Below are 13,425 nucleotides of genomic sequence, written 5' to 3'. Positions count from 1 at the left end.
AAAAGGCAGCTAGTTTTTCAGAATTATAGGTTTCATAGATATGGGCACCGTCAAGGTGGCCTCTTGGCAAAATTGGTTAAAGTCGGGGGGGGGGGGGGGGGGGGGGCAACAGGACCATAGCTGCCCTGAAAGGGGATAATGGACAGGTCACAAACCAAACACAGGAGATTCTGAAGATATTTCAGGAGCATTTTCAACAATTGTATGCTCGTGGGAACTCCCTCAATAGAGCAGAAGTTACTGCATTTCTGGACAGGGCGGGGTTGGGGAAGTTTTCTAACGAGGTGCAGGATTTTTTGGATGCTCCCCTGCACCCTAAGGAATTACAGATGGCAATAAAGGGGCTAAAATTGAATTCTGCGCCGGGGATGGATGGATATTCTGGGGAATTTTATAAAGCGATGCAACTCCCCATAATGGGATCAATACTAGAGTACTATAATGCAGTATTAGACACAGGGGAGTTCCCACAACACGAAAATATGGCTTTAATAGTAATGCTCCTTAAGCCAGGGAAAATGGCGGAGGATCCCGAATCATATAGGCCTATTTCCCTCATTAACGTGGACATTAAATTGTTGTCCAAGGTGATGGCAAACAGACTGATTAGGCATATTCCCGAGGTGGTGTGCCAGGCGCAGGTGGGGTTCATCCCGAAGAGGCACTCGGTGTTACATGTGCGCAGAATACTTTTGGCCATGGCGCAATGTGCAGCCAAGGGAGATCCCATGATGCTAGCCAGTTTGGATGCTTCCAAGGCGTTTGACCGTGTGTCATGGGAATTCCTTTTTCACGTGTTGGAATGGATGGAGATGCCGAGGGGGTTCAGAAGATTCATACAAGTTTTATATACTGATGTGGGAGCAAGGATTGCTGTTAATAGGGGTAGATCTGAACGGTTTCCTATTTACAGAGGAACACGGCAGGGGTGCCCTTTGTCGCCTTTGCTGTTTGACCTCTCCCTAGAGCCCCTACTCAGACTTTTGAATGGCTCCACTGAGATAAAAGGGGTGAATCTCGGCCCTGAAATTGTTAAAACATTGGCCTATGCCGATGATATTGTGTTAGCTCTGACAGATCCGCAACCCTCGCTGGAGAGTGCCCTGTCTTTACTTAAGGAATACGGGAGACTTTCTGGCTTCTCATTAAACATTCAAAAATCCAGCGCTATGGCTTTAGATCAGACATTACAACATAAGTGGAGGGGGGACTTTCCCTTGAGATGGGAGGGAGAATTGAAATACCTGGGGGTTCTTATTCCCAGAGATTTAAGGGCGTTATACTCATGTAATGTTAAACCTTTGGTGCAGCTGACAAAACAGAAACTGTCACTCTGGCAGGCGTTACCCTTGTCTCTATGGGGGAGGATTGCCCTGGTCAATATGTTGCTAGCCCCCAAATGGTTATACCTATTTCAACAATTGCCGATATTCCTCCAAGGCAAGGAGGAGAAATGCCTAAACAAGCTTTTACAACAGTTTCTCTGGCAAGGGAAACGACCTCGCCTCCCGATGTCGACACTTGTCGCGCCCTGGGATAGTTGCGGGATGGGACTAACTAGCATAAAGCTCCTCTCCGTGGCCTGTGGGATGAGCATATAAACGATTGGTTTAGAGGCACATCTGAGTTTTCCCTGACCCCCGTAGAGGTATCGTGGTTCCCGGGATGGCATTTTAGCTGCCTTCTGCATGGGGGACGGGGGATGCCACAGCGGGCGCTTCGGCTTCATCCCATGTTATCGGCCCTTCGGGCTACCTGGAGATGGATTTGTAGGAGACACCAGTTTACAGCACGGGTGACTCCTCTCTTGCCCCTCTGCGATAACCCAGATTTTCCGCCAGGCCATGGTAGAAGTGTTTTCACGCGGTGGGCGGGGAAGGGGGTAATTTACTTGTCTCAGGTGCTCACAGAGGAAGGGAGGGTGCGGCCCCTTCCGGAGTTAGCGGAATTAATAGGAACGGGCGCGGGTCATCAGTTCGCGTATCTTCAATTACAGCATTATGTCGCCTCCCTCTGTTGGACTGATCTCACGGAGGATGTGCAGGAGGTTTTGGCGGAAATGTACACCCTGGGAGCACAGTTGTCAGTGCCACTTAGATTTCATCTTCAACAGTTGAGGGACACAGCTCCAGAAATAGATTATGCGCGCTTGGCTCGTGGTTGGACAGAGGACCTGGAATGTGAAGTGACAGTAGAGTTATGCCAATCCTTAGTAAAACAATTGTATACAATGAGACTTTCGATCCCACAACGGGAACGACTGTACAAAATTTTACTTAGAACGTATATAGCTCCGAGGAGGGCTGCTAAGTTTGTCGCCCGGTGTGACGGTACATGCCCAAAGTGTGGAACAGCTATTGCGAATTTGGGTCATATGTTTTGGCACTGCCAGTGGGTTCAACGGTTTTGGGAGGGGATGCTACAAGCGGTGGAAGGTCAATGGGGGTGCACTCTGTTGAGGGATCCCCTTATCATATTTCATAAATATAGCTATTCCTCTTCGCCGCTGGTAGGTTTTAAGGGGTACATACAGAAGGCCGTTTATTTTGGGCTGGCCACCATCCTAAAATTTTGGATTTCGGAGAAGGAACCCTCTCTGGCCTTTTGGAGATCCCAGATGATCATACAAATGAGATTGGACCGATGTCAGGTTAAAACGTGGGACAGTGAACCTGGGGAGCAATTCTGGAAGCAGTGGGAACCCTTGTGGCTGACTCTTCCCCCTGGAGGAAGAAGCTTTATACTGAATTTCTGAAAGGGGAGAGGACTGAACCAGGTGTTGCATAACTTGAGCCCTCACCAATTAGGGATATATATTGGGGACTGTTCGTTAATTCACTTGTTTAGGAATTGGGGCGCTTACATTAGGAAGGGGGGAGGGTTAGGAGGGGGGGGAGGGCTAGGGATCACTTAATAACTGATTTTGCTATTGATGAAGGGCTTCTTTGTTGTACAATGAATCAGTGTGGCTCTCAGGTTTCATTTTGCAAAATGAATGTATAGACACAAATACTACAAAGTTCACTACTGATTTAGGAGCTATTGTTGGGGTAGGGTAGTGAAGTTGGGGGGGGGGGGGGGGGGAATAAAATAAAATGTTGGGAGCCAGAATTGTATGCAGAAGCTTACATGCATATGTATGTCATCATTTCCTGAAGTACTGTCAAAGTGTTTTATTGCTACCAATAAAGATGATTTAAACATAAATGCAATGCTACAACAAATTGCAGGTTAGTTACGAGGAGAAGTGGCGGAACTTCTATCCGGTAAGGTAGAAGAGCAGAATACCAAGATGGAATCCTTTGAAAATGAGGTAATTTCTGTTAAAACCTCTATGTTAGCAGTTATAAAAGATAATAACTTTCAGAGACGAATAACTGATTATTTGGAGAATCAGTTAAGGAGGAACAATTTATGTTTTTTGAACTTTCCTAAATCCCCTCTTATTCCTGCTAAAGAAATGCTAAATAAGTACTTTGTTGAAATATTGGGTCTTCCCCCTGAAAGTTTTCCTCCAATAACAAAAATGCAATATATTTCTGGTGTTGGAACAAGAAGATTACCTCAAACTCCTCAACCTGATTTAAATTTACCACAATTTCTTGAAAGCTCCTTGGAAGTTATTTCAGAAAGGACAACATTATTGGTTTCATTTGCTCTAGAACCGGACCGAAACAACATATTTAGACTTTTTTTCTGCAACATCAATACCTCTTTCCTTGGATCTAAAATCCAAATTTTCCCCGATCTCTCCAGAGACACAAAAAAAGAAGAAAAGAGTTTGTCAATGAAAGCAAAAGTTCTCCATTTAGGAGGGACTTTTTTTTTAACTTAAATTTCCATGCAGATGTCATATTTCTTTGGATTCCACTAATTACATTTTTTTTGACCCAGGAAAGATGTTAGAATTTATTACTAGTAAAGAGTAAAGTTGCATTTAACCTGGATTAAGCGCTATTAATCGGCTGCGCCAACTCTAATTTCTTCCATCCTATAGATAAATTATTTTCTATAATTTTAATGTGTCTATATAAGACAATTTCCTAGTTCTTGGATCACTAATTGTGGACTAATTTACAATTTTTTGATTGCCTTATTTTGATTTAATCTTTCAATTTCTTTTTTCCATATTTCAAGATTTATGTATATTGCATAAATGTAAATGTGTAAATTTATTTAAAAAAAAATGGTTAGTAATAGATCAGGTCACTCATTCAATTTGGGGTTGTGACATGACACAGATACTCAACCGGAAGGAACAATTTTGGATCTTTGAACTTGATACATTAACCCCTAATGGGCTAAATGATTTTATTGAATGGAACACAGTGATTTAATATATCTCATTGTTATTTTACCATCAGGTCAGGTCTGTTTCATTAGCACCATTACAGGGGAAATCAGTATGACATCATTTCCTGCCTGGGACCCTTTATTAACCTCAGTTTCAGTGAAGACCAGTAACAATGTGGCAGAGGCAATTTTCTTTGCTTTACTTTTATTTATATCATATTTGAGTTCCTGAGGAAGTTTTCACGAAACCCTGCAGAGTCGGACTCTCTATGATTTGTCAAGAACGCAGGAGCGCCTTGAAATGAGGACAACTAAATTGTGGGAATTGTCCTCACGGAAAGGATAAGGACTAAGCAATTGTTATACTTTATCCCGCTGGAGTGTAACATTGAAGATCTCATTAGAGTGGTTTATTGAACACCCAGGAGGGGAACTGCTTGCTACAATACGATAAGTGCCTAATAGCCATTATAAGTATTGAAGGCTTAAAAGAGACCTTAGATTTTTGATATATATGTATGAGGATGAATGGAGTTATAGACAGAATTGACTAACTCAGACATTTTTGGACAATTTTTAGAGTTTCAGATGGTAAAATTATGTATCATACCTGATAATTTTCTTTCCATTAATCATAGCTGATCAATCCATAGACTGGTGGGTTGTGTCCATCTACCAGCAGGTGGAGATAGAGAGCAATCCTTTTGCCTCCCTATATGTGGTCATGTGCTGCCGGAAACTCCTCAGTATGTCGATATCAAAGCTCCATCCGCAGGACTCAGCACTTAGAGAATTACACCCACAAAGGGACACTCTGCCCAACTCACCACCGCCGAAACGGGGGAGGGGAATTAACCCAGCTCATCCCCACACAAGTGGAGGAGGGGAATCCGTCCAGCTCATCCCCGCGGAGCCGGGGAGGGACACCACACCCGCCGATGCGGGGGGGATCTGGCTTATCCTGCAACCGCAACCGCGGGAGGAGCTGACTGACCCTAACACCGCCGAAACGGGAGGGGTACAAAGCTGCCCTACAGCCGCACAGAGCGGGAGGGAGCGCCGGCAGAATTTAGGTCTCAATCCAGCCCCGTAAAACGGAGGGGAGAGGAATGCAGCAGCTCACTGTAACACAAAATCGTCTCAACTCCTGAAGAATCCAATTGAAAAAACTTGAACACGAAGTCCTCCTGAACAGGAACCGAAGACTAAACTTGAACCTGAAATGCAACCAGAATATAAACAGTACAGATATCTGGGAGGGGCTATGGACTGATCAGCTATGATTAATGGAAAGAAAATTATCAGGTATGATACATAATTTTACCTTCCATATCATCATGCTGATCAATCCATAGACTGGTGGGATGTACCGAAGCAGTACTCACCCAGGGCGGGACATAGAAATCCCTGACCGCAACACCGAAGCTCCAAATCGGGCCTCCCCCCGAGCAGCCACAGTCAAGCGGTAATGCCTGGAGAAGGTATGAGCCGATGCCCAAGTTGCCGCCTTGCAAATCTCTTCCAAGGAGACGGACCCGGCCTCCGCCATCGAGGCCACCTGAGCTCTAGTGGAGTGAGCCTTCAGCCGGATAGGCGGCACCTTCCCTGCGGCCACATAAGCCGCTGCAATGGCTTCCTTGACCCATCTTGCCACTGTAGGCTTAGCAGCTTGCAGACCCTTACGAGGACCTGGAAATAGGACAAACAGATGATCCGACTTCCGGAAATCATTGGTCACTTCCAAGTATCTGATGATGACTCGTCTCACATCTAGATATTTGAGAGCAGAGTACTCCTCTGGGTAGTCCTCCCTACGAAAGGATGGGAGACAGAGCTGCTGATTCACATGGAAGCGAGAAACAATCTTGGGCAGGAAGGAAGGCACTGTGCGAATAGACACTCCTGCCTCAGTGAACTGCAGAAAGGGTTCTCGACATGATAGCGCCTGGAGCTCGGAAACTCTTCTGGCTGAAGTGATAGCCACCAAAAAGACTGCTTTCAACGTCAGGTCTTTCAGAGATGCCCTCGACAAGGGTTCAAAAGGCGGCTTCTGCAAGGCTCTTAGCACCAGATTGAGATTCCACGCAGGTACCACTGAGTGCAGAGGAGGGCGCAGGTGATTAACTCCCTTGAGAAAGTGCACCACATCTGGCTGCGAAGCCAGGGAAGCACCCTTCAGGCGGCCCCTGAAGCAAGTCAGAGCCGCTACCTGGACTTTAAGGGAACTGAGCGACAGGCCTTTCTCCAGACCTTCTTGCAGGAACGCCAACACTGAAGAAATTGGAGCAGTGAAGGGAGAAAGGGAGCCTGCCTCACACCACGATGCAAAGGTACGCCAAACCCTGGCGTAAGCAGTAGAAGTAGAGCGCTTCCTCGCTCTCAGCATAGTGGCGATGACCTTGTCTGAGAAGCCTTTCTTCCTCAGACGCTGCCGCTCAATAGCCAGGTCGTAAGACCAAAGGGGGAGGGATCCTCCATCACCACGGGACCCTGATGCAACAGGCCCTGCTCTGCTGGCAGTCGCAGAGGTCCGTCCACTGAGAGCCTGATCAAGTCCGCATACCAGGGACGTCTGGGCCAGTCCGGACCCACCAGGATTACCCGGCCCAGATGCTTTGCCACCCGGTCTAGCACCCTGCCCAACATGGGCCAGGGCGGGAACACATAGAGAAGCTCCTGTGTCGGCCACTGTTGGAGAAGAGCATCTACTCCCAGAGATCGAGGGTCCCGTCCTCTGCTGAAAAAAAGCGCGGCACTTGGCAATTGGCCGATGACGCCATCAGATCTAGGCTCGGCTGGCCCCAGCGCTTCGTGATGTCCAAGAACGCCTGAGCCGATAGCTGCCACTCTCCGGGATCCAAGGTATGGCGACTGAGAAAGTCCGCCTTGACATTCATGACTCCAGCAATGTGGGCCGCCGACAGCTGTTCCAGGTTCGCTTCCGCCCACTGGCATAGATTCATGGCCTCCTTGGCTAGAGGGGCGCTCTTGGTACCTCCCTGGCGATTGACATAGGCCACAGCCGCGGCATTGTCCGACAGGACCCGTACTGGCTTCAACGCCAGTACCGGGAGAAACTCCAAAAGCGCCAACCAAATGGCTCTGAGTTCCAGGAGGTTGATAGACCACTTTGCCTCTGCAGGAGACCAGAGCCCCTGCGCTGTCCTTCCCAAGCAATGGGCTCCCCAGCCCGTCAAAGAGGCGTCCGTCGTGACGACAATCCACTCCGGGGTCACAAGAGGCATCCCTGCAGACAACTTGTCTGTCTTCAGCCACCAGCTCAGCGCCTTGCGCACCACTAGGTCCAAGGGAAGGCGCACAGCGTAATCCTCCGACACTGGAGTCCAGCGCTGCAGCAGAGAGAGTTGTAGTGGTCTCATATGAGCCCTGGCCCAGGGCACTACTTCCATCGTGGCCGTCATAGAGCCCAACAGCTGCACATAGTCCCAAGCCCGAAGAGGAGAGGCTACTAGGAACTGGTCCACCTGAGCCTGAAGCTTGACAATTCAATTGTCCGGCAGGAACACTCTGCCCACTTGGGTGTCGAAACGAACTCCCAGATATTCCAGGGACTGAGTCGGGCGCAGCTGGCTTTTCTCCCAGTTGATGATCCACCCCACGGAGCTCAGAAGAGCAATCACCCGGTCTACAGCTCTGCCGCACTCTGCATAAGAGGGGGCTCGGATCAACCAGTCGTCCAGATAAGGATGGACTTGTACTCCTTCCTTTTGTAGGAAGGCCGCGATGACCACCATTACTTTGAAGAAGGTCCGCGGAGCAGTAGCCAACCCGAACGGGAGGGCTCTGAACTGGAAGTGTCGGCCCAGGACTGCAAAACGCAGAAAGCGTTGATGAGGAGGCCAGATGGGAATATGCAGGTAAGCTTCCTTGATGTCCAAGGATGCCAGGAACTCCCCTGCCTTCACTGCCGCTATAACAGAGCGGAGAGTCTCCATTCGGAAGTGTCGAACTTTCAAGGCCCGATTGACCCCTTTGAGGTCGAGGATAGGCCGGACAGAACCTCCTTTCTTTGGTACCACAAAGTAAATGGAGTAACGTCCCTTGCCAAACTGATCTTCTGGCACCGGAACGACCGCACCCAGGCGGATCAGATTGTCCAAAGTCTGCTGCACTGCCATAGCTTTGACCGGAGACTTGCAGGGAGAGTGTACAAACCCGACTCTTAAGGGTCGGCAGAACTCTAGCTTGTAGCCGTCTCTGATGACTTCCAGCACCCAAGTGTCTGAAGTTACCCTGGTCCACTCGCCCAGAAACGAGGATAGGCGTCATCCAATCTGCACTGGGCCATGGACCAGGGCCCCGTCATTGGGTACGAGACCCTGGGGGAGGACCGGAGGAAGCACCTCCAGGACGGCGGTCTCTGCGAAAGGAATGCTGCTTGGGGGAGAAGTTCCTCTTGAAGGAAGAGGGGGCAGAGGAGCCCGACTTACCCGGGCGATACCGATGGGCTTCCTGAAACCGTCCTTTGGAGGAACCGGGGCGAGCACCACTGGCCCGAGCCCTGACCTCTGGTAACCTCTTGCCCTTAGACGTGCCGAGATCGGTCACAATTTTGTTCAGCTCGACCCCAAAAAGCAGCTTGCCCTTAAGAGGCAACTTAGCCAGGCGAGACTTAGAGGCGTGGTCCGCAGACCAATGCTTCAGCCAAAGCCACCGCCGCGCAGAGACTGTCTGAGCCATACCTTTAGCTGAGGCTCTCAAGACATCATACAGCAAGTCTGCCAAATAAGCCAAGCCCGATTCCAGGGTCGGCCAATCAGCCCTCAAGGAAGGATCCGAGGGGGAAGCTCGCTGCACAATTGTCAGGCACGCCCTGGCCACATAGGAGCCGCAAACTGAGGCCTGCAAACTTAAAGCAGCCGCCTCGAAGGACGACCTTAAGGCCGCCTCCAATCTTCTGTCTTGGGCGTCCAATCTTCTGTCTTGCCACCTTCCACCAGCAACGCCGTTTTCTTAGTCACCGCAGTGATTAAAGAATCCACGGTAGGCCAAAGAAAGGCCTCCCGTTCACCTTCAGGCAGAGGATAGAGGCAGGACATAGCCCTAGCCACTTTGAGGCTCGCTTCTGGGACATCCCATTGAGCCGAAATCAAGGTGCGCATGGCCTCATGCACGTGGAAGGTTCTAGGCGGGCGCTTCGTCCCCAGCATAATGGCGGAGCCAACAGAGGCTGAGGGAGAGACGTCCTCCGGAAAGGAAATCTTCAAAATGCTCATGGCCTGCACTAACAGGTTGGGCAAATCCTCTGATCGAAAGATCCGCGCTGCAGAGGGGTCATCCGCTCCATCCGAGCGGGAATCCGTCTCCTCCAAGGAATCCCCAAAGGACAGTTGGGAGAACTCAGATACGCTGCCCTCATCTACATCAGAGGAAACAGAGTCCTCTAGGGCCTGGAATTCCACCCGAGGGCGTTTGCTTCCGGAGGCCTCAACCCCTTTATCAGACAGGGGGGCAGGGGCAGCGTTTTGCATAAGAAAAGCCTGATGCAGCAGCAAAATGAACTCAGAGAGAATCCCCCCGAACTATGCACTTCTGCAGCTTGGGCCACGGCCCTAGCCGCACCCTCAACCGGCGCTCGCAAGAGCGGGGGAGAAACGTGCTGCGCATCCAAAATGGCGTCCGGCGCGAAACTCCGAGAAGGAGCCGCGCGGGAAGAACGGCGCTTAACTTTGGCCACTTTCTTACCGTCGCCCGAATCAAGGGCGACCATAGTATTAACGTCTCCCAGCTCGAGGGCGGCCCAAGAAGAAGCCGTCCGAGCAGAGTGGCCGGCCAACATGGAGTGGGCGAGCAGCGGGGGATGGGCGCTTATGGTGGGAAAAACCGCTGCACCGGAGGAAGAACCGGGACACTGACCGGACTCCAAACTGATGCTTAACAAAGGCGATTCAGGTTTTGAAATCCCCGCTAGACGCACCCATGCGGTCCGGGGAGCGAATCCTCGCGCCCTCGCCCTCCGACGCCATAAGCCACGTGGAGATCGAACGGGGAACCCCCTGTCCGCTATAAAAAGGTAAAATTACCTGCTTCTCGCTCCGAGCTGTAACGAACTGGTGTCCCAGTGAGCAGCTGAAATAAATATTGAAATAAACGCCCTTAAGGACGTCCAAATTTTTTTTTTTTTTTAACGGAACCAGCGGGAGGGGGGAGAAAAGGAGGGACCTGGCACCACCAGGTTTGCACTTGCTCAAAAAGAGCCCTCAACCCCAGGTACTCAACAAAACCTAAAAATTAGGCTTGGAGACCTAGCCAGAGCTGCTGCTGTGTGTGACCACCAGCTGCTGAGATAGAGAACATACTGAGGAGTTTCCGGCAGCACATGACCACATATAGGGAGGCAAAAGGATTGCTCTCTATCTCCACCTGCTGGTAGATGGACACAACCCACCAGTCTATGGATTGATCAGCATGATGATATGGAATAAGTTATTCACTTTTTGGTGATTACAGCACAGGTATGTGGTTTTTGTTTACACAAAATATTAACTACGGAGAAGTTCTATGATTGAGAAGCTTGTCCAACCTTACACTTTGGTGTAGTCTTGCTTGGGTGAGTTATACTCTGAGAACTCTCCATCTTCTCACAAAAATTTATTTATTAAGATCGAGAGTGTCGGGTAGATTTTCTTTTCTATCTATATTTTACTCCATTCTATGATTCTCTGGTTTTTTGGATACTTGATATTGTGATTTCTACCAGGGATTGATTTTGGGATCGTTATTTTTGAATAGCATGTGTATGAATTGCCAGAACGTCTTATCTTAATCTAACTAACTCTTCTTGTAACCACCAGCCCTAATGCCTAAGGATTAACCCATTAGTACCCAATGTTCCCATAATAAGCCATATGGGAACAAACTGATTTGTTCCCATATGGGAACATTGGGCACTAAAGGGTTAATCAATCAGTTTTCTTTAGCTAGGGGGATGTGTATTCCTTATGAGTCCTGTGGGAGCCCTCCTCCTCTTGAACATTTTATTTTCCTTTCATAGGAACCATAGATGAGTTTTATCTGCACCTTGTGATACTGCTTCCAGTTCTCCTCTCACTGGTCCAAACCACTGCTATACATTTGGTGAGCCATGGCCTAAACAGGCCCACCTATGGCTATGTCCCTAGTTTAGAGGTGTAATGTTGCAGGATAAACTTACTGTATCGCGGTGAGGGAGAATGGCTCTTCCTGCTGTACTGTCTCTCCCATTCCTCCCTTTCTTTCTCTCTCCGTTCTCGCTCCCTGGGTAAGAAATAAATGCAGTTATAAACTGGGCTGGCAAAACCAAAGCAAAGCGAACCAAATCCTCACCTCCCTCCAAGAGAAATTAACTTAATGTTTTACTTCATCCTGATCTTCCGTGCCATAGCTCTTAGCTCATCTTCCCGTTCCTGTAAAAGAAAAGAACTGATGAATAAGGTGACAGTCAAAAGGAGGAAGCATGACACAAGGACAATAAACACAATGAAAAGACAAGGGAAAAGCAAGAGAAAAGAAAAGGAAATACATATTTTCTGACCTTGCTTGGCAACTGTTTACAAAACAGGATACTGGGCTAGATGAAGCTTCAGTCTGTACCAGTATGGCTACTCTTATGTTCTATATCTCACCATGCCAAAGGGAAATGTTCTTCCAGAAATATATGGGAAGGTGTAAAAGCCTTTCACATAACTTATCAATTTTATGATCTCGAGAGTGGTCATGTGAAACATACATGTTCCATTAGCAGAGTAAACGTTAACTAGCAACAAATGAAAATTTTAGTGGCAAAGCGACCATTTTTCTTCCTCCACCATGTGGACTTCTTAGCTAAGAGCTGTCTTCTTCCTTTTTTGTTGGAGTTGATCTTTACCCAACAGAAAGTCGAAAATACAATCCTGCCAAGGAGATCTATATAGACACTAGTAAAAGAGGCCCATTTCCGAAAGAAATGAAACGGGCGCTAGCAAGGTTCCACGCTCCCCTCCCTACCTCTCTCTCTCTCTCTGACTTCCAGCCCCCTCCCCTCCGAGTTCCATGCCCCCCTACCTCCCTCCCTCTCCTCCGAGTTCCAGGACCCCCTCCCTCCCCTTCGAGTTCCAGGACCACCCCCTCCCTCTCCTTTGAGTTCCAGGACCCCCTTCCTCCCCTCCCCGTTCCAGAACCCTCTCCCTCCCCTTCGAGTTCCAGGACGCCCCTCCCCTTTGAGTTCCACGCCCCCCTCTCCTCAGAGTTCCAGACCCCCGCGCCTCCCTCCCTTTCTCTCTGTCCCCTCCGAGTGAAAGCACGACCTGTCCTCCGGCAGCCCCTCCAGAAACAGCAAATGAGGGAGAGACCAGAGGCAGAGCTGAGACACATGGGAAGGCAGTCTGAAGTGCCGCTCGCCTTCACTGCAGAAGCCGGACCCCGAGGTAAGAATTTTAAAATTACAGCCGGCACGCAGGAAGGCGAGGGGCTTCCGGAGGCCAGGTAGGGCTTGCACTCGGAGGGAACAGAGAGAGAGAGAGGGAGGGAGGCACGGGGCCGTGGAACTGGGAGGGGGGGAGGGACGTCCTGCAACTCGGAGGGGAGGGGGAGGGACGTCCTGCAACTTGGAGGGGAGGGGGCCTGTAACTTGGAGGGGAAGAGAGGGAGGGAGGTAGGGGGGCTTGGAACTCGAAGGGGAGGGGGGATGGATGTCCTGCAAATTGAAGGGGAGGGGGGCCTGCAACTCAGAGGAAGGGGGGGTGATTCTCTACTCACCTCCGCTGGCTGGTGCTGGGTTCCCTTCCCTCTCACTGATCCGCCCTCTGACATCATCGCCAGGGCCGACCAATGGGAAGTGTGTTACGAACCCAGGCATCCAGACGGAGGTGCAAATTATCATATAGGATTAATAAGATATGAATATGTGGACTGAACGTCACCTCAAAGACCTGTAAACATCCACAATGAAAACAGACCTTAGGTGATAAATGTCTGGGTATAACAGAAAATGGTGCAATTTACTTTCCTTTTAGGAATATTGTGCTTTGTAACCAGACTCCTAGGTCTACTATGGTTAAAAATACAGATTGAGTGGACTTTCTATGGCTTTAAGTATGCTTCAAGTATAAGGAAACATCTCTGCTGCAATCCAGAGAACAGAAAGCTTTTCAT

General features: G+C 49.3%; 1 protein-coding gene across 1 annotated transcript in view; it reads right to left on the bottom strand.

The window, feature by feature from the left end:
• Positions 1-13,425, bottom strand: part of CLASRP (CLK4 associating serine/arginine rich protein) — a 1,081,767-nt gene that overhangs the window by 80,960 nt on the left and 987,382 nt on the right. The window contains exons 18-19 of the mRNA XM_030217938.1: positions 11,653-11,699; positions 11,468-11,550 (exon numbers count right to left, since the gene is read on the bottom strand). Of these exons, the coding sequence (XP_030073798.1) occupies positions 11,468-11,550; positions 11,653-11,699 (130 nt within the window). The remainder of the gene's footprint in view (positions 1-11,467; positions 11,551-11,652; positions 11,700-13,425) is intronic.

Source organism: Microcaecilia unicolor, chromosome 11, assembly GCF_901765095.1.
Source record: "Microcaecilia unicolor chromosome 11, aMicUni1.1, whole genome shotgun sequence".
In the NCBI taxonomy this organism is placed as follows: domain Eukaryota; kingdom Metazoa; phylum Chordata; class Amphibia; order Gymnophiona; family Siphonopidae; genus Microcaecilia; species Microcaecilia unicolor.
Note: the sequence above shows the minus strand (reverse complement) of the source record. Positions and strands in the feature narration are given on the sequence as shown.